At 38.9% G+C, this 22,194-nt stretch overlaps 1 protein-coding gene across 1 annotated transcript; it reads right to left on the bottom strand.

Moving 5' to 3' along the window:
• Positions 1-2,436: 2,436 nt before the first annotated feature.
• rfx4 (regulatory factor X, 4) lies at positions 2,437-19,848 on the bottom strand. The gene is made up of 18 exons (XM_053319061.1): positions 19,806-19,848; positions 17,186-17,272; positions 16,860-16,920; positions 14,023-14,146; positions 12,654-12,715; positions 12,130-12,343; positions 11,571-11,648; positions 11,300-11,463; positions 10,004-10,104; positions 9,811-9,869; positions 9,554-9,698; positions 9,080-9,174; positions 8,448-8,565; positions 6,840-6,959; positions 6,056-6,217; positions 5,769-5,934; positions 5,539-5,677; positions 2,437-2,709 (listed from the first exon to the last, which is right to left on the bottom strand). The coding sequence occupies exons 1-18, from the start codon at positions 19,846-19,848 to the stop codon at positions 2,437-2,439; spliced, it is 2,211 nt and encodes a 736-aa protein (XP_053175036.1).
• Between the last annotated feature and the right edge of the window lie 2,346 nt (positions 19,849-22,194).

Genomic DNA, 22,194 nt, shown 5'->3' on the forward strand with positions numbered 1-22,194 from the left:
AGCAGCAAAATGTAAATAAATATATTTTTATATCTGATATTACATTATCAATATGGAAGCATCAATGTGTAAGTAGCATGTTACTGTTGTAGCTGATAGAGAAGGAGCTAGTTTGAATTACTATACATAGGTTACAGTTAGCTGGTTAAGTCCAATTAAACAATTAAAGAGGAAAACAGTGTTGAGAGTGTAGAAATGACAAAGAAAAATAACATTTCCATCAGTTTTCATATGTAGACTCAGTTTCCCTAAATATTATAATATTTTATCATGGGAAATGAACTATTCATGTGAACGTGTTTAGTTAAAGGGTCCATGTGCAAATGATGCATTACCTATAAATAGTGTTTTGAAAAACATGCTTTAAAACAACTGTAATTGTAATCTTGTACTTTTCATGTACTTTTTGTTTTATAAAATTATATTTTTAATTAAATATTTGTTCAACAATCCACGTTATGGACTTATTTTTTATATCTCAACACTATTTCATAGAATCAAAGAAAATACTTGTTTCAGCCAGTGTATAACTGTATTTTGGTTTTCAAAACAGGTGCTTCTAACAGCTGAGGGCGATTCAATCTATCTCTAAAATCTTTTTAGCGGATATTGATATTGACACCCGGGTCAGGTGATTAAATCACAATAGAAGGCTGCCTTTTTTTTCTCTTTAGCTCTAAGCAGGTTTTCTCAGTTGTGAATCCTGCAGGATTTCAGAGAGATGGGCACACATAACACAGGATCTATGTTCCAATAAATACAAACCTTGTCAGGGGTCAGAGGTCAAAGGTTATGGGACTGAAGTGCAATGACCCCAACACAGCAGGACATTCTCCCTATAGAAATGTAATTCTTTCTGCAGTGTGGCCCTTGTGTTACCGGCCCAACCCCCCACTGTGGTGTCACTTTGTAGCATGAAGAGAGAAGCAAAAATCTTCTCAGAGGACTTTTCTTTCCTGAAATCAAAATGTGAATCCGGATTTTGAAATAGGGCTGAAGTTGAATCAGTTACATTAAAATCAAAAAGCCGCAGCGATAAGGTCCATGTTTGTCAGTGAAATCGATGTTAAATGCTATTAGAAACTTAAAAAAAACAGCCATCTTATATTCAAGCATGGAAAATATAGATAGAACAGTATAGACAGAGGCTATAACAGGGCTTTGCTCCAGTGCTGACACTGATTATGATTACTAGATAGATACAATAATTTCTCTGCCATTCAAAGACAGATTAAAAAGTGAAGACATTTGACAAAGATGAGTCAGTGTTTTAGATTGTGAAATTATTTATGTGCCAACATTTTTTCCACACACATCAGTTTCAACTGTGATAGTTTAACAGTCACCACAGACGGTTTCCAGTGCTTTTATTTACAGAAAAGTGACTAGACTTAATGTTACTGTACACTTTGATATTTTCCCTTTTTATAAATACCCATAGGGTAATAGGTCCTCAGGAGCTTTGAGTGCATTATAAAACACACAACCCTAGGTTAATGCGTCCTTTACTAACCATACAAAACAGTGAACAATTGCAACATAGAAAATAAAGGATACACCATGTTACAAAGTTACAGAAAATACATACTATATATATATTGTCACACGAAAAACAGCAAAAAAGCTTGCGACAGAATACACTCACGCAGTTGTTGTTGAGTCACAGCATTCAATCGTTAAAAAAACCATCCAAGATGAAGACAGCTTAACATACTGATCAACATCTTTTATAAATTTATATCTGTCATCTATGTTGTGTGTTTTGGCTTTGTGCCACTGTTTGTAACTGCTGCTCACAGGAGAGTGTTAAGGTGGCACAGTACATCCACATCCTGCAGCAGTTTGTCTGTTGCAATGAGCCCACAACAAGATCCTGCACAGTGCTGAGCGACGAGAGGAGACAGCAGTGTCACTGAGATTGTACTGGTGTCAGTAACAGCTTACGGCACACTGATCCTTCAGTCACTGACATCACTGACTGACTGTTGGTAGGACTTTGTATGTGTGTGATGTGTGATGTGTGTACGTGTGCGCTGACTTATGAAACTGATGAGAGAAACTCTGGCAGAGGTGTACATTCCTTAAAACAAAGGCACAGCTTGGCAGCAGCATTGCACTCTTAAAATGATTTTGCTGCAAGTTTTGACGTTGATGTCAAAGAGATTTTTTCTTCCAACAGTGGGCAAAAACATAATATTTTGTAGAAATTCCATCAAACCTCCGCACAAATTACACCACAATCAAAAAATGATTTAATGAGACATTTCAAATTGTCAGTTCGTCCATACCATGATTCCTATTACCTTGCATTGGTACTTTTCACAATCTGCTACTCCTTTTTCTTATGTACTTGATTGGAAGTGTTCGAAGACTTTCCATCCACCAGCTTGACAGGCCCGGAGCTTGTACACGGCAGTCCAAAGCAGCATTTAAAGGTTATTTTGCCCATCCTGTGGTGGCCTCTCCATTGATGTAGGCAAAGCCAGGGAAATGCTGTGAGTGTTCATACTCTGAGTTCCTGCGTGGGCCCAGGGGAGAGTACATGTCCCCGGAAGCGGCATAGCGGGATGAATGCATAGGTGGGCTGGTGTAACAGCTGTTAGCCGGTGACACATCTGGCCACCGGGGGGCGACAGGTGCGGGGTGCAAGCGAGGAGTGCTGCCCATCAAGCAAGGCTCCATACGGGACATCTGACCATTGAGCTGGTACTGTGGAAGAAAAAAGGAGAAGAGACGTTACAGCACTGTAGTGAAGTCATATATTGACAGAAACAGAAAAAAACTGCAACTAATAATTAATTTAATTATCAATTAATCTGCTTTTCTCAATTGCTTTATTGTTTTGTCTATGAAATGTCAGAAAATAGAAGCACCAGTCATAATGTTTAGGATCATGTATTCAGATCTTGTTTTGTCCCACCAATAAAGTAACTGACTAATTGTTTCAGCTCAGGATTACATCAGTGCAGATTATGAAAGATGCTTGATGTAAAGATCTGGACAAGTTTGCCAAAACAGATCAAGAGTGGACACAAAGGTGATAATACTTATGTAGAAATATTAAAATTTCCTTATTGATAAATGCAACAAAAAGCTATTAAACTACAAATTAGACATTCTTTCACAAGGTTATTTTGTTTCCTGTGTGCTTACACCATGGAGAAAATTCTAACTTTGCAACAAAAAGCTTTCCAATTGTCATCTTTATTACTTAATTAATCTGTTAACAATTAAATTTTCTTTAATTTTAACTCCCATAAAGAAATAGGCCTGAAAACAGGTTTATTAGTTTTCTGGCAGCGAGTTAGATGAGAGGATCAATATCACTCATAACTGTTCCATAATGTAAGGCTATAACCAGCAGTTGGTTAGCTTAGCTTAGCATAAAGAGTTGAAACAGATACCATGGCTAAACCTGAAGAAAGAAATAGTTTGGTACATACCCCCTTGTAAAATTGTGATTTTTAAAAAAATGTTAATTAGTGAGCTTTAGAATTGCAAGCTGGCAGACTTTGTTAATGAGCCAGGCTAGCTGGGTCCCCCTGTTTCCAGTGCTAAGCTAAGGTAACTCTAGCTTCATTTAACAGGCAGATATGAAAGAGGTGTCTGTCTTCAATTCCAGCTATCCACAATAATGTGCATATTTCCCAAAATGTTGAATTAGTCTTTTAATGAGGATCTAAATGCTGTCTTCTCTGGTGTAGAGATACTAGATCAACATTTCTGGAGCAGCTGATAATATAGCCTCTGTTTTTCATTGTAGTAAGTAAGGTTGCTGAAAGATATGACCTCAGTGCCCTTAATATTAGCTACAGTGCTGCTGATATATTGGATAATGTGTGTTAGCTATGTCGCACAAAATGTGAACTGACCCTCCTCACGGTAATATCCTGTTCGGGGAAGTGCTTCACAAGTTGCACCACAGTGATCAAAATAGAAAATCAAGCCACTTAAGACAATTAGCTGAAAAAGTGTTTTTCCGGTGTTATATTTGTTGCCTATGGTGACTGCACTGACTGCTTCAGCCTGTAGACAAAAATGTTTTGGACAGATGGGGATATGACAAAGTTTTCTGTTCGTTTGAGCTCCATCTCCAACCTCTCACATAGACAAAGTGCCGGCATTGTGCCCGATTTAAGCTCAGACAGGCCTTTAAAAAAAAGTGGAAGTAAAACCCTTTTCCCTTTTCTCACTAAATATAAACACGACAGTCGATTCCATTATGAGGGATCACGGCATGGAAAAAGACAGTCACTGCAGGTCAGAGAGCAGAACAGACGGCTCAGCTGCCTCTTGTTCACAAGCAGAAAAGAGACCATTGAATAACAATATTTTAATAAACGCCCCCTTGCCCTACTCTGTGGCTACTGGCTCAAACAGATGAAGAGACTATTGAGAGCTGGAAAGAGGAGTAACAGAGCAGGGCCCCTCTTGGCCCTGGCCGAGCCACCTTTCACTGCCTGCTTCCGCTGTGTGGAGAGGGTGATTCGGGGACTTTTAGAAACACAGCAAGCGCTGAGGCCCAGCTGAACTCCTCCCACTATAAAGGCCGTGGAGGCTGGAGGGCCCTTGACAGGAAATTACCATCAAAAGAGTAAACTCACACAAGTCGCTACATGAGCTGTAACATCAGCGCTTCCATCTCACGTTTAAATCTTCAGTCCTTTATTTACTGCCTGGGATAGCTCAGATTTGAGGGCCCAGTTTGATCATTTTCTCCTCTACAGAGCTGTTGCATATTTACGTGCTTTTGACTTACAAATGTAAAAAGCCAACACAACACAACTGCACACATTTCATACAGTTTAAGTTTTACAGTTTACACATTAATATAAACATTAACTCAGATTATTGCAAATATGTTCATATTAGTTTTTGAGTGACCACATACATTTATTCGAATACTGTGCTTGACTACAATTCGTTTTGTGGATAAAGATTTTACAAACCAAATTTATCATCTAATAATATGATATTGTTATATATGAAACTACAATACAGTATTTTAGATTATTTTAGATGAAAATGACTCCTTGACCAACTGCAACTTTAAAATATACCTTATACGTTTTGCATCAATTATAATAATCCAATATTAAATATATGACTTAACACTGAAAGGGGTCACTTAGCATAAAGATAACTTTTACTGTTGATACTTTAAGTAAGGTTAAAGTAAGGTTTGCTGATAATACTAGTTTTACGTATATTAATGTTAAATTTTGAAAGTAGGTTTTTTATTGTAACTCAGTACAGAGTATTCACACTGTGTTAGTAAAGAACTACTGTTTCTCGCCATTGTCTAAAGTTCCATCAAGTTTTAAGTTCAGCTAGTCCAAAAGTATTGTTTTAGGAGTAAAGTGATTGTGAGGTTTGGTTCTTATAATCCCATTGCATTTTGCATTCAGTTACAAGTTGATAAAATCAAAGTTAAGTTGGTTATGACATTATATTTGTTATTCAAAAACATTATAATAGATTTTAAATTCACTAATTGATTCACATTCAATAGAAATGTAATTGGTGACTGAGACTGACCTGTGCAGATGAGCGGTGGTAAGCGGAGTAGTGGAGGGGGGCTGGGATTGCCGGCTCATGGGCAAGACTTGGGTACTGGCTCTGGATGGAGTGAGGGTGCTGGTTGGCGTAGCTGCCGTAGTTGTAGCTGCCAGTATATCTAGGATAGAGTAAACAAATTAAAATGAATTAAAAAAACATAAATACCACTGAAAGGTTTCCAAATATGTTAAGACTGAAATCATAATTACCCATGCTCCTCTCTGTGGGTGTAGACTGGCATCCGATGGGTTGAGGATGGAGGAGGGACTGGTGCACTGCTCCTCATACAGGACAGCTGCTGCCCGGCCTCTGGAGTGGAGCCGCCTGCTGTTGTCACTGTGTATGTAAGGGACCAGGTATATGACTGAACAGCGCCTGGTAGACACATATATGGAACATAGAGATAAATGTGACGGTGCAGAGAATCTACTGTGTGTGTGCTGAAACTTTGCTCGTCCGGGACATCTGCTGAGTGTGACTGCAACGTCCATCTCACCTGTGGTGGCAGTGACTCCTGTGTACTCCGGGGACACGGCTGCTGTGGGGGAGCTGGCCGAGGAAACGCCCACAGAATGGACCGACCGAGCCGGAGAGTAGGATGCTGGAGATGGGGAGGTGGGAGTGGTTTCTGTCAGCGTGAATTCCTCCTCTCTCTCTGCTGAAAGTGAGAAGAGACTATTTAATATGACTGAAATGTCATGTTTGATGTTCAGGAGTCAATACAAGTCTGCAATTACTTCGAGAAGGTCAAACTGTACCTCAATATGAACAACTAAAACACATGTAGGGCGAAGTACGCATGTGTACTGCTGTAAATATCAGCCTAATGAAGGAAAAGTGAGGTTAAATTCTAAAATCTTTTAAAGCAGTTTAAATAAAGTGATTTGAATTTAATTGAATTCTGTTCCCTGTTTCTCTTATAGAAGGTTTGTTGTAAACAGACAGCCTTTAATAGACTTAATAAACTGTATTTATAAAGGTTTAGATAAAAGAATGTTTCGCTTGTACAATTCACACTTTTTATTGCACAAATATAAAGAGAAGTATCCCAAGTAAATATCACCATATGTAAGCTGTAATGATAAGAATAGGCCTAATCCTAACCCTCATTTGAACACTACACATGAAAACTGACCATCACTTCAAGTTTATTCTGCCCACTGATGCCTGATGATTTAAAGTGAGATAATTATCTTATAGAGATCTCTGGTGACATCACTACACTGGATGTGTTTCAGCTGTACTGAATTGAATTGTACTGCAGGGAGCAGTGGTCTCACCTGTGCTGCCCTCGCCCTTCATGGCCCTCATAAGGTCGTTGGCCCTCTCCTGGCAGTGCAAGGACTCCAGCAGGTAAAGAACATAATCATCAAACATGAGATGGATCAGGTGGAAGGACCCTGCATGGACACAAAAGATGAGTTTTAACAGAGAAAGACAAGTGATTTGTAGAAAAGCACATGTGGTTATTAAAATGAACTGTGTTTAAAAGTGGTAGCCTAACTTTGAAATAAAAAGCCAATCCATGTTTTGGGTTAGGAGGACATAAATTATCACAACCATTAAGATTGACATTTCTAAAAGCATCTGAGTGATGACACCACATCCTCCAGACTGACAGGACAACTGCTGTTATTTAAAACAAAAAAAAGCAAGTGTGGTTGTTTCCGTGTATCGAGTCAGACCCAGAAATATGTCAGCTGACCCCAGGGTCATGTGGAAGATGAGACCGTGGCATGTGAGGGAGTGTCACAATTGTGTCATTGTGCCAGTCATTGCCGCCACCGTGCGCATAATAAACACTTGTGGCTATTCAGGGAGCCAAGCGTAATCCTGACCGGTCATAAAACGGAACAGACAGGCAAACACATCGGGAGAGGGGACGGGCGCTTTTGTTAATTAGCTGTTTGTGCACAGAGACCTGCTTTATCCAAACACTGCAACCAGCTGTGTCTTTGATATTCACAGACAGGGCCAAAACACAGAAGTAAAGGAGAGAAGAAGCCATTTTCCCTTTCTTTCATTTTTACAGCTCTTCACTTGATGTAAACCTCAGTCATGCACAGTGAGCTATTAAAGCCATTTGACCTGTTCCTCCTTTCTTCTCATTTTACACTTAAGGTACACAGAGGAAATGTTTATTTGATTGTACTCAACCAAAATTTAGATTCATCATTTTACACCAGACAGTTAGTTATGTTCAGAGTTTAGGAACCTGAAAACATAGACTTTTATTTGCCAAAAAAAATCAAAAACAAAAAGACCCGACTTTTGGACATACCTAAATTATATATATATGAAATAAATTCACACACACACACACACACACACACGCTCGCACACACACACACACACACACACACACACACACACACACACACACACACACACACACACACACACTTTTCTATTTTTTAAGTCATGTTACAGCCTAATAATCATGATGGCTTGAGTACATTAAAATCAAAGATGGTCTGTTGAGGTTTTGGTAGGTAGTATTGTCTCATGATGGATGAGACAATACTGAGAGTCAAATATCTCTATGTGCACTGGTCCAGTGGAAGATACAACCATTAGCTATAGAAACAGTCAGGTTTATGTCTGCATGAAGAGCAACAGACTTTAGTGGAGAGCGATGTCCATTTCATGTGTTATTGCTCAACATATGATGATTTAATATATTCTCTTTTTAATAAGAAATCTGATCATTATTATAAAATCATGACTGTGTGTTAGAAAAGGAGTCTTTGTTTGTAATATAATGTTATATGTTAGAGAAATGTGTCATCACTGCAGCAGTGTATTTGGAGTCAGGCATAAACACATGTGTGATACATTAAATATGATGACAGCAGCAGCAGCAGCATGACAGACTGTTAGCACCTCACCAAAGCTGGGTGCGCTGTGGAGGGTCATATCCCGGATGACTCTGGTACCGAAACACGACCACATCAGCAGGAACTGTTGGGCCACCTTCTTTAGGCACCCGGGCCTCTTCCCTGCCACCTAGAGAGAACATTTCCATGAGAAAAGAGGGGGAAGGGTTGGGATGCCGGGGTAGAATTAACCCCTAGGTCCGTATTGGGGCTTAACCCTCAGGAACGAAAAACATGTCAACAAGTCAACTATTTAATTTGCCCCCAGGGACACGCCTTCCTATTGAACTATTGTCTGGGCAGTCCAAGACGTTGCCGGGGCAACCACATTTTACAAGCCCATATCTGGCACATAATGGACGCAAATGGGAAGCTTGAAGACATCATTAACTGAGAGGATTGCAATGTAAGTGCCTCTGTGTAAGAAAGACAAGAAGCTTTCAGTCACAGGTGTCTTTTTAAGGGCAAAATAATCCTGCTGTGCAAATACTTCAAGCTTTTAGGTAAAGTCACTTGAAAAAAAAAAATCACTTCACAACAAATACAAATCAAGAGGGTAAGAATGTGCTGAGTCAGATAAAGTTTCAACAGCTGTTGTCCAAAAAGAGTTTAAAAAAAAAAAAAGGATGTGTTTGCTGCCTGACCTTGACGACACAGCGGTCCACCATGGAGTCCAGCCACTCGATGTAAGCCTCGATTGGAGACTGCTCCTCAAGTAGACGGTCAAACTCCTGATACACTGTGACAGGAAGGAGAAGGTCAGATTACACACTATTTTACATCTGCGACTGAAAGGAAAAAAAAGAAAGACGGATTTGGATACAAATGGCATCTTTATGCATCAACTTGCACGTATTTGTGACCTCTGATCCTGTCACGGCTGATTCAGAGGAGTGAGGACGGAGTGAATTGGAGATGCTCCGCGGGGTGTTTTAGCATAGAGTGAACTTGTTTAACCTTTTGGTCTCCATCATTAATGCTTGATGCTGCTGGTCGTGGGAATGATTGTTCCTCAGTGTGTTGTTTGTGTGGTAGTAAAGTGTGATTCTCTGTCTGTCCATGAGATGCAGCACTTAAGACGACTACAAGTAGCATCCATTTTAAATGCGTGGACTTACAGTGGATAATAAGCTGCCTGTGCTCCTCTTGTGAGTCCTCCATGGTGTAAAGTGTCTGCTTGGTGATGCTGTTCAGGTCCACATTCCTCCAGTCCTCCAGCATTTGAAAGGTGATGTCAGCGCTGTTTATCACAGTTCGCGATGCCTGGGGAACAGATAAATCAACAATATTACTGACACAAGCATACCCATATGCCTTATCAGCTGTGTTTGTTCATATGGATTTTATTAAAAAACATTCAGAAAATGATAGGCACCTGACATAGGTGGTTTAATGAGGTTTGCCGCTTTAGAATCTGAGAGAATCTCCTCGATACTGGAAACCAAAAGGAGAAACAAAATGATGGTTAATCCCGTCATCTTTCAGACTTCCTTTAAAAATGAAAGCATATTTTATCAAAATGTGAATCGCTGTGACAAAATGTGGATTAAAAAAATGTAGACACTTACATTCAAATTTGATATTCCTCAGGTTTTCCGGGAGGTCATGAAGTGCTATTTTAAGCCACTCATCAAGCTGTTTGGCAAATTTTCGAATAACCTGAGTCAAACTGCAGATAAAAGAAACCCAAAACACAATAAATACCTGAGACACTTGTTATTATTGTATTTCATTACAGCTGCACCAAACCATTATTGTCATGATAGAAAATAATGGTGATTTTCTTGATTAATTAGATCAATAATGTGGTTTATAAACCATAGGAGACATCTTCAAAAGATATTCAACAGGCCTAACGCCACTCTTTGAGGAGGACAGTGTAATGCTATTGAAAGATGTATAGGACGATTAAGTGGACCTTGAGTTGAGATTTATTTAAGAATATGTAGATGTATATATATGCAGGTGTTAAATTAGAAACTCAGGAGTAAACGCAGATGCTTCATGAATACATTCAGGTTACTCTCATATGTGGCAGATAAAAGCAGAAAATCCTCAGATTTGAGAGGCTAAGTGTCATATGCTTGAAAATGTATTTTAACAATTATTTAATAATCAGAATTATTGCAGGCACATTTTCTATTGAAAAAGTTTTACATGCGATTTCCCTCCAAAAATTCATCTTTTTATCTGTGCTTAAAACTCCAGACCACAACTGAGACAGTATACTAGACAGTTTATGAGTGAAAAACTGCTGCTGAAATCTGCACTTGGATGCAGTCTCAGACAAACAGACCGTAGACATTTTTAAGGTTTTGTACTCTTCCGGCTTTGTGAACTGCTACATTCATAATTACATATTTTGTTCTACATGCAGAAAAAGAGTGATTACTGTAATTTTAATAAACAGGTGGTTATTGTTCCATTTTTGATCCTATGACGGGGTGAGCAGGTAAACTAAGATTTGAGTAAGCATTGATGTGTACAGTATGTAGAGCAGTAGGTAAGACATGCTACACTGTTCTCTACACAATAACACCTAAATCCTACCACTGATATAGCAGTGTCATTCAGTAAAGTAGAAGTATATAATATTAGTAATTAGTAAGTGTTTTCTCCCCTCTCGCTGTGAAGCACTTTGTGTATCATTATAAAGTCTTATATAAATGTAACCCAATGTTATTATAAGAAAAACATAAGATAATCTTGGCATTATTGTGAATGCGGCAGATTTTTAGTCTGCAGGTTTGCAAAAATTTAATTTTTTTTTGTAAAATTAGACTTATCTAGTTTTAGTAAAAGTGAGTAGGAAAATAGTACAAAATGCATTCATTTTAAAAGTGAAGACTACAACATGAGCTCACCTATCAGGCAGTGCTTGCAGGACGGTGGGCATCAGCACCCCAGAGATGGCCTTGTAGAGGATGGAGTCACACACACCAACTATGTTCACCACCGTAGGGGAGCCGAGGACAGGGAGCATGTGGGGCGGCATGCCTTGCCAGAAGTGCAGCAGGAAACTTTGGACCTGAAAGCACCACATAGACCATATTATTGAACAGTACAGAAAATAAAAGTTTTAATGCTGAAGAATCAGGACTTAGTCAAAAATGGTTAATAACGGAGAAACCTTACCTCGTCAAAGTTGGCTCGTATGACTGTGTCCAGTATCCTCTGACAGTGCGTTCTGTACATCATGATGAAGGTTGACACCTGTGGGCAACAACAGAGTATTAATCTAATTGCACCACAAACTTAATAGCTTTTTTTCTGTTTTTGGGAAAACTAAAGAAAAAGTGGTACAAAAACAAGGAAATAAATCTTGGACAAAGCATGTGAACCAATAAATACATGTTACAGGTCTAGGCTGGAGCGAAGTAATATAAAACTTTAGAGCTTTAGAGATCAGCAAAACACAAACCATTTAAAATCATGGCCCCTCTTTAAAAGCCGGACAGCTAGTGCCTGTCCTTTGTCTATTACTAGATCTTATTATCTCCCCCAAAAGATTAAGAGTTAGTGAGGAGCCAGCATATAAATCCTCAAGGTCCTTCTCTAAATGCAAGCCCAGTGATGGTCCCGGGCCAGATAAAAGGCTGGAGCTAGAGGGGGCGCAGAGATGGTGAGATGGCAGGGAGTAGAGTGGAGGGGAGGGGGGAAGCTGTAAGGATGGACTTTTAAAACTCCTGTTTACCCTCTCTTCTGGCAGGCTGGCGGGCAAATTTAGGTCTTTGACATTTGGAAACTCTGGCAGGAGCGTCCCCAGTTTGGAGCGCGGTGAATACGCCACTGTCTGCTTCGTGACCTCTTTCTTCCCCGTCTCGTTCACCCACGCCGCTCCCTTTTTGGAGTACATCACGTCATAATACTGAGAGGTCTCCTTCACTGCTATGCCGTAGTAGTGGTACCTGAGGAGAACAGAGGATTAGCGGGTGGATAGAGGTTTTTATTCCTCATCAAGTACTATTGGCACCGTTATAGACTACAGACGTTTGTGAAAGAAAAACAATTCATTCAGATTCTATATGAATACATACACCTGCATATTGTTAGATAAAAAAGACTATTATGACTCTTACATGCTTTTTTGATACGGAAGAAGGTTGGAAATAAATTGGGGGGGGGGTTAGTATTTTTTTGTGTCTGCATGTACATGTTGGATTGTATTTGTGACTTTTGTTTTTTTTTCTTCTTATAAATGGAACAAAACTAACTTACTTGGACTGCCCTCTTGTCCCCAGTCTTCTGGTAGTCAGTGCTGGAAACTGTTGCCTTATAATCTGTTCATTGTACAAGAGAAAAAGCTTGTCAGCTAAACATGTTTATAAAGCAGTAAAGAGATGAGCAGCCTTCAATGATAATTTAGATAAAGCAGGAGGAAACATTTCAGGAGATTAAAACAATGAACAGGTCAAATTATTTCTGAATAAAATATGAAGTTGTATGTTTTTACTCAGGTGAAGAAAGTAGTGTGTAACGGAAAATAGGTGGTGTACCTCATTCAGTAAAAGCAGTGTACATTATTTAAAGGAAAATGCTGTACTTATACAGTATCTTTAGATCTTCATGAGAACGTGCTTAATAACATGTTTTAGGAGAGCAATATGAAAGTCTCATAGCTGAATCCACAGGGAAGTCTGTGAGAAAAAAAAAGCTTTGAGAGACATCCATTTATGACATCGAGGGGTATTACTTTCTCCCCCCTATATCAACACTTTCCCCTTCTCTATCCACCCACCCATCTTCACTCCTCCACTCTATCTCTCTCTTTTTTCACTCCCTCCTTCTTCCTTTCCTCTCTTTTTGTCCAAAGAGATTGGCTCCTTGGTCCAGCTCCTGGTGCAGAAACTTTAGCAAACAGTGTAGCTCTCCATTGTGTGGGATGAAAAAAGAGGCCAAGCTGTGAAGTTTCTGTCAGGCCCCGCTTGATAAATGAGCAGACAGGGAGGCAGTCCGGGCCCTCTCTCGTTTTTTTGTCCTGAATCAATGAAGCCTTCCTAAAGGACACCCCACACTGCTCCAGCCACTGATCTAACATTCCGCAACATCTCACCCTTCCAAATTTCCTTTAATTACACATTAATCCAGGCCCCTTCTCTTTTTCAATATCTTCCGACAGGAGCTGTGGAGGGGCGGGGGTGGGCCGGGTTGGGGGTTGGGGCCGGAGTCCAGGGTACAGGGGATGGCTGGGGGTAGGAAGGCTGAGGAACTTCTCAGGGTTGTGGGAACAGACGAAAGCACATCTCCTTTGGCTCTAGATTATGTGTTCAGTGAGCGACCGCAGAGCTTTGCTTCACACTGAGCTGCAGTTGATATTACTTCAACAGCAGCCAGAGCTGCAGCACAAAATGAATCCAGGCATGAAATGGACAGACTAATGTTTAAGGCTGTCAGAGTGTATGAGATTATAGCCTTCATAGGGTTTGTAATTGTTGTTTTGCATCTTCCTCTATTGAATCACTTTGTTCTGATGACTTTAAACCTGCAGTGCGTGTATAAATGTATAATAAAACCCTAAAAAGCTGAGAGAAATATTCATTTTAGGGTGTCACAAATGCCTTCATTTCCACAGAAGTGTGAATGTTACCTTTCCAAAGCTGGCTGCATTCACAGGCTGTGTGTCGTGCTTTTCACTGAAGTCCAGGTAATGCATGTAGAGGGCACTTCGGGGAATGCACACACCTTCGGCTATCTCGTAGTTCTCTTCTAGCCTGTATATGACAACAAGATTCATCAGTATCTACAAAAATTATATCCGTAATTTGGAGCGTTGTTAATGTGAGTGATATGAAATGAGATAATCACACCTTTCAATATAAACAGGATTCATATGATCATGTCATTTCTTGTAAATGGTGAAAAATGTCGTGCAGCAAAATAAGACTTCTGGATGATATGAAATTATTTGTCAAAATTATGAGGATTTAGCCATTACAGCATATTTTGCAGATCATAATATCCACATCATGTAATTGTTTAGGAAAATCATACAATGCAACACACAGTAGCACATGCAGCAAGAAGAGCACAGTCACATCATTTTAAATTAAAAGATGCTTCAGGGAAATTGAAACAGCTCCAGTTTCCCTCCTTCATGACATCAGACAACATGCATAATCAGTCACTCATACATCCCAACAACGTTAAATATATCAACACTAACACTTTTTTCTGTATTATAATTAGTAGATATAATTACAAAAACATCGTCGGCTATTTCAAGTGGAATAGATCATCTGCCCAATGATATTATGAAATGTCACAAATGTTCTGATAAATTCGAGGCAGAGTCAACTGTGAAATGAAAATAAAATAATTTTCTGACATGGAAGATCATATTCCACTAAATTCACAAAGATTTTATTTTATGTTTAGCTCCAGCATATAAAGGGTTGGGTTAGTTTAGTGTTCAGCTGGTGAATTAAAACACTCATATCAAAAATGAGTTAAATCTCCATTAAGTGAAATTTTTTATATTAACGTTATATCAAACGATGCCCTCAGAATCAAATCACTTTATGTGGTGGTCGGCGTCTCGACACAGGATGCTACATTTCACACATTTGTACATCAGTGCTTTGTTGCTCTGAGTTTGTTTTGGAGTATTTCTGCCCCCTAGTGGTCTAACTAGAGTGCAGACTAAAGCGAATAAATGTGTTTCTGACATGAAGACTGTCAGGTCATGGCACACAGATTTATTTACATTGCCTGTGTACATCTTACCTCTCATCTAACCCTAACCCATTTTCAGGGAATTAGATTTTATCATTTATGGGACTGATTGGTGCTGTTTATATTCGCAGCATATAGAAAGGATTTTCTAATTACAAACTTGACTGCAGGTTTCAAAATGTTAAGAGCATAAAAGGAGAGATGCCTTACTATTTGTTATATTTATCCTGTATACACCCTCAAGCTTTAGACACTTCTCAAAAGATCAGAATAAGAGAGGCAGTGTTTGTACAGAGTCAACACATCAAATCCTGTCACCACCTCACTTGACTTACATTCCTATTTAAAACCACACATTTGTTAATGCCTTTGAAGTTGTTAGCATATATCCTCTTCTTCACTTACAATATCAATAAAGAGGATTTCTCTGAGCTTTTGTGACTTTACGGATCAGCCCTAAATAAATGTTCTTTTATTTATACCTTATTTTTTTATGCTACTGTAAGATTCTGGTGTGTTTGTTTTTTTTGTTTCAGTGAGCCACAGGAGATGATCTCTTCGGCCTGATTCACATTTCACGTCACTCGGAAAGATGTGAACTCTCTTCTGGATTACAGTCATAAAAGGATTATAGTCTCATTTTCATTGAAAAATTAGCAGTTCAACTTTATTTTCAAAACTGGTTAATTTGCTGATGGGTATTCTGTATATAAATATATAAACCTGACAATCAGATACAAATACTGGTCAGACTGCCTTGTAACCAAACAGATTTTTTCTGTTACCTTCTTCATAGTCGCAGCTGTCACTATTACTGCAAGACAAAATACTCAATATGCACAGTGAAAAAAGGATTACAGTTACTGCAAGGCCCAATTACAGAAGCACTTGTGTGTATACAGCTTCTTTTAAAAATGTATATAGATTAGAGGTATAATGACTGAACTGGTCCTCACCATCAGTTTCAGTTTTCCCTCAGCACAGGTTAGATCACTGTTAATATTCATTTAAGCCTGTGTGCATTTTGAATGCTAATAAGTTAAGGGTGTCATTGGTCACGGGGCTGTGCAACAGGCAGGGACAGATTGTATGAATTAGAGTAATTGAGGTGGGGGTTGTAGTTTATGCAGAGGAAGTGATAAATGTGTTCATGTCAAAGCTTATTTTTATGACTGTATGTGTAAAATGTCTCTATTGTGGTGCAGCGGTGCAGACAAAATTGCCTGTCGGGAAAAACAATCATTCATGATTTCATGATCAGATGGAAGATCGAGGTTTGAAAATAAACAAGATTTCTATCAATTCTGTCCTGTTGTTACTTAAAATACATTAAAACATTAGTTAAAATGTACAAACAAAAACTATACTACTAAGGCCACAGTGTGGTGTAAAAATATTGAAACTAATGCCATTTTGTTTTCTAACATGATTGAAAATGATGTAGGATATACTTTAAATAATTATTAAAGGAAGACTTTACTGACAACAAAAACACCTGCTGATATGTACTGTATGTATCATTTTAATCTGACTCATTTTACACTTCATAGCATTTATATGTAATGATCTACATGGTGAGTGAAAACTTAAGTCAAAATAATGATTGGTTTATTTTTAGAGATCATTTTTGGCATTAATGCATCATATTTACATTTTATTATTTTGCATTTGACATAAAAAAAATTCTCATCTTTAACATTTTCTAACTTTTCTCTTTTTAATTTTACATATACATAGATAGAAAAAACTTACCATTCCAGAGTAGCCGGTGTTGAATGTGGTTTAGAGGCTCTGTTGTTTTCTTTCTCTTCATCTGTAACATAGGACACATTTAAGACTTTAAGTCAAAATGAAGTTATTCAGGTAAAATGAGACATCAAGACATCACAAGTGTGGGACAAATGAATGTTTATATAACCAACTAAATAATGTGACAAAAACTAACTTTTTAAAAACAGACTTTAACTGTACAGGAATGGAAGCAGTTATTGTACTTAACACTAACTAACACAATAAATACATACAGAATTCCTCAGTAAACTCAGTCATTTTAGTGGAGCAGTGCTCCTCCTGCTTACGTTCATCGTTGGACATGTTCCCCAGAGACGTGTGACTCGAGTATCGCTTGCTCTCGCTCTCATTTAGGCATCTTTCAATCCAGCTCTCTAAAAAAGAAATGACGGAGCACAGATCACTGAATCTGCTGCACCAACTGTGACTGTGTTCAGAAAGACTGCACATGAAATACTTAATGCTGCCATCTACACACAAATCATTAAAAAAATATAAATCTGGTCAAAAGAATGTTTATTTAAAATTTCTATTTGGGAAAAACACAAATTAAATAAGATTTGATCTTTTTTTGTGTGTTTTGTTTCAATTTGCTCTGTAAACATCACTTTTAAAACATTTTGTGAAGAACTCATTTTGTCCTTCAGTAGAATAGCACCAAAGCTGTATTTACATAAACAGTGCAAATCACTGCCTATACAGGACACTTTAAATGTCACTAATGTGACAGGGTGAGCTGACAACAATTGATTGTATGGGTAGCGGTGCAGCCATGGCTCTATTTGAGATGTTTTCACCAAGACGGCAGGAATCCAGCATTGTTCCCCGGAGACTACGAGCGTACACACTCGCTTAAAAGAGCCTGGGCACATTACTGAGGCAGTCTCGTGGAATAGAGGCCATTGTCCTGTTTTAATTTCTACTTATAAATAGCTCAACTGGTGTGCTTTCTTGGGCTGAGCTGCAGCAAAACACCAAAGCTTTCACGTAGAAACAGCCTGATGGACTGAAAATCTACTTAATTTGTTTTCCAAGGAAAGTATTTACTATTTCATAATTAAGTCCAATTAAGAAGGAAGAAAAATTTAGATGATTACTTTTATTCTTAATTATTTGAGTGCAAAGAACTGTGTTATTTTTTTATGTTTAATATGATGCAACCTCCCATATAACAGTCACTTATACTTAACTGCATGTACAGTACAGAAAGTATGTTTTTCCATTAAATACAGTAAAAATATATATCATGTAACCAAAAGTGGAAATAAACTAATCTTAAGAACATACTAGCATACTCATACTACTAAAGAAACTTACTTGAACAGCTGCTGTTTTCCTCTTTATTGCAATAAAACCTTTTTTCTTTGAAAATTGTGTAAATCGTTTATTTTTTCTACATGTGAACTGACAACAGTCACCATAGCAGCTGTTGCTAGGACAGACTGTTGGCAGAGTAACCTGTTGGTGCAGCCCATGGTGGGGTAGGGGTGGTGGTGGGGACTCAGAGGAGGTCACAGATATTGAAAAGTTTTAGGGACGTAGAAGTTTACACTCGGAGAGGAGTCTACACCTCAATGTGCGGCACGTGCTGATAGAAAAGGTCAGACTTGCAGTTAGCATCCCATCATCGCTCCACAGGAGGAGAAACTGGAAAGTCCCAGCCAGCTGAGCAAGTCTTTTTTATCTATGTTAGACAAACATTATTATTATTATTTACTAGGATTATTGGCAGCCGCTTCTTCTTTAATAGTTTCTAATTACTCTGGTTATCACTATTAACATTATATAGTAGTTTGCTTCTATTCTACATGTTCCAATTATAATGCCTGTTACACAATTTAAAAAAGCATTTCCATTTTATCTTAGAATAAAACACCTCCAGCATCACTAATGGCCTTCAACAACAGATTCTGACATGCTCATCATTTACCAACAATATTTGTCTTATGTTCACTTTAAAAAAAAAAAGCCTGGAAGTGAAAAAGTGAATCCACTGAAGTGAAGCTAATTCTCCACAGAGGTTTAGATCTCAAGCTTCATTTGCCACAAGGACAGATAAGTTGGGGATCTAAATAATTGGATTAAATTTGATCAACAAGTGAAACGGATGTTCACTCATTTATTAACACACATTCGAGACTAAATCACCCTATACTGCACCAGTATCTAAAAAAAATGTTTTTAGTCAAAAGACTAAATGATAATTAATCAAACATTTTAAGTTTTAACAAATAATAGTTTTAACAACCAATTTTCAGTTAATACAAACTACTCCATCACTTGTTCCATTTCATTCTTAAAATCCAACTAAACATTAAGCTTTAATGTTTCTGATTACCAAAAAAAGTTCTCACTTACAAATACAAAGATATTTGATGAATAAATTCAGAGTGAAATTCACTTCTGAAGTTTTAGCAAATGTATTAATTCTTTTTGAAATATTGAACTAAAAAAAAGGAGAGAGAGAATTTAGCTGCAAACAGAAGGTGGAAAACACTTTAAAGTGCAGCATGTTGTGCACTTGTTGATTTATTCTGCTGGTTAAAAAAAAAAAGTAAGAACGCACAGGACTCAGCCAGTGCTGCACATTTAAGGTACATTTCTCGGCTTTCTGTGACTTTCTTTCAATTCAGTGGAAAAATGTATCCTGTAATATAACAACACTTCCCAAAAATGTTGGTGACCAAAAACACTCCTTCGTTAACTTAAGAAATCTTTAAATTGAACAAGTGAGAAAAAGTTTAAAACCAACAACCGAGCATCCAGATACTTCCTCTGAAAGACTAGAGAGAAAAGTTTGAGACTTCCAAAAGTCCTGCGGCAGAAGCTGATGCAACATTTCTGAACAGAAGCTGATTTTCTCAACATATCCAGAGCAGCAAACCGAGCAGAGTTAACAGGACTGACCTGTGGAATCCATATCAGGCTCCTCCAGCAGCCCGCAATGCATCCTCTTCCCATCAACGACACTGGCTCCTCCAAGAAAATGGCTTAGTGCACACGTTTCCCCCTCCTCAGCGGCTCTCCCCTTGTCTCGCTCTGTTACCGTGACCACTTCCCGTCACTGGAGATGTTGAGGATCTGAGGTTCGCCCAGAGAGGGGTGGTGTTGGCGGAGGAGAAGGGGGAGGTGGGAATAAGGAAGGGGGTAGAGACTCCAGAAATCCAGCGGGGGGAAAGCCAGACCCGTCAAAATGTTTGCTGATGTTTCATGGGAAAGGGGCTGATTTTATAGGAGCCCTGATGGGGACATGTCATTGATAGGCTTGGAAGGCTGATGAATGGCCCCAAGTCAGATGGGGATGTGGCAAGGCTCACTGGAAGTCTTTTGTGGGGCTGTTTTGAATAAGAAAAGCTCCCTCCCAACGAAAAAAAAGAGGCTTAGATCTACGCAGTCCTAACACTGTGGCCTCCCCGTCTTCCATTATGGCATTTAATACGTTTTTATACACCCCCGAGTTCCAAATAAACATACATCCCTGCACAACCGCCACTCCTGTCGTCCCCTTCTGATTTTAACTCTGGTTCCACATCCCGTGGACACTTGTTGCTACATTTGGTTTGTTCCTCCCCTCTCTGGTGTGACATGCCACCATTAAACCATCTTTGTGACAACTTTTTTCACAGGGATGACATATCATATGCTCGGCTACCCAAAAAATTGCAAAGTGTGAATTTTCTGGTGGAGTTCTCACCTCTTTTTGCTCACTCTTTTGCAGTGGCAACCTTATTTTGGTGTGCCTCTGAGAAGAGGGAACGGTCACAAAGGGGGGGAAGTAAAAGTGCAAAGCCTGAGGCTGGGAGGGCTCTGATGGAGTGCCTGAGAGCTGGAGAAGGGAAAGCTGTGATTAGAATATGAATGGAACCACAGGAGAGGGGGAGAGGAGAGGGGAAAGAAGAGGGGAGAGGAGAAAGGCGGATTATGGCTGAATTACTCACCACACCATGGATAGCAAAGGAAGACTTTCTCTTGCAGTGCGCAGGCGTCTGCACCGCTACTGCAACTCACCCACACACACCGTGTGTGCAGCCACCTGGGAGCACGTATGGGAGAGGGTGGCGGCAACATCACACGGGACGCTGTGCAAAGGGCCACAATTTGTTAAAACAGGGATGTGAATCCAATCAGACTCGTATAGGAAGAAAATAGCTGCTGGAGGGAGTGGAGGAACAGGTCAAAAAGACTAGAGAATGCAACCCCCCCCCCCAAAACCCTGCATTACCATAACAGCAAATACATTTCTGTCTGCAATGATTCTCTGTGATTAAAAAATATTTTAACAACAAAACATTAAAACACACAAAGGCCTAAATAATGGCTTATGCAAAGCCATGACCTCAAAGGACGATCTAATTAATTTCAGTCAAATAAGAAGAAAGTGAAGATGTCCTTTTTCCATCCTGCCACAGTTATCTGCTTATTAGGGCCTCATAAAATAGGACAGGTGCAGCAAGCAAAAGAGCCTCTTCCACCCTTTCCTATTCTCACACACTCTACCCGCACAAACGGATGTGTACCGCTTTTGTTCAGTGAAAAGGCCCCAATTGAGTTGTGTGTGTATGTGCGAGTGGGGGGTATGGTTACGCTACATATGACATGTTGGTGGCATTAAGGCTTTGGCTTAAAGAGGAAACCATATGATTCAAAGCTACTTTCTCTTCTTGCTGGCATGAATGAGGGCGTCACAGTAGCAAACAGAAGCTATATGTTGTCAGTGAACATTCAGCTGTCTGCTAATCTATAAATGAAGATGCTTTAATTATCTCAGGTCATAAATAAAAAAAAGATTTCATAAGCTGTCAATTAGTTTCTAATTTACGTTAATACATCAGGCAACAAATAAGTAGAAAAACATTTGACTTAAAGCAGTTTAACAAAGGCTGGGTGATAATTTAAAAAAATCATATGATGTGAAAATTAAGTTACTGTGTGGTCTCATTCAACAGTTGAATCCATTTAATTGGTTTTATCCTGAATTTCATTATTTTGTATGTAACTTTGTACACAGTTGCTATTCAATGGCATACTGTATATTGATTTCAGAAAACACCCGTATTTTTCATAATTTTAAAACTGTGATAACAGGCTCACAAGATTTGTGTGGCCGCATTTAAAATCTCAGATTTTTTTTTTTTTTTTGCCAGCACTTGAACACACTATGATGGACCCATACAAGTTTGTACTTTCAGCTGCATTACCACACAACATTTAGATAATGTCATTAGGCCATTTGAGGGGGTAAGAGGGGAGATGTCACTCCCCTTGTTAACCTGTTATCCCCTCTCTCCATCCCCTA

Source organism: Scomber japonicus, chromosome 5 (genome assembly GCF_027409825.1).
Source record: "Scomber japonicus isolate fScoJap1 chromosome 5, fScoJap1.pri, whole genome shotgun sequence".
NCBI classification, from domain to species: Eukaryota; Metazoa; Chordata; class Actinopteri; order Scombriformes; family Scombridae; genus Scomber; species Scomber japonicus.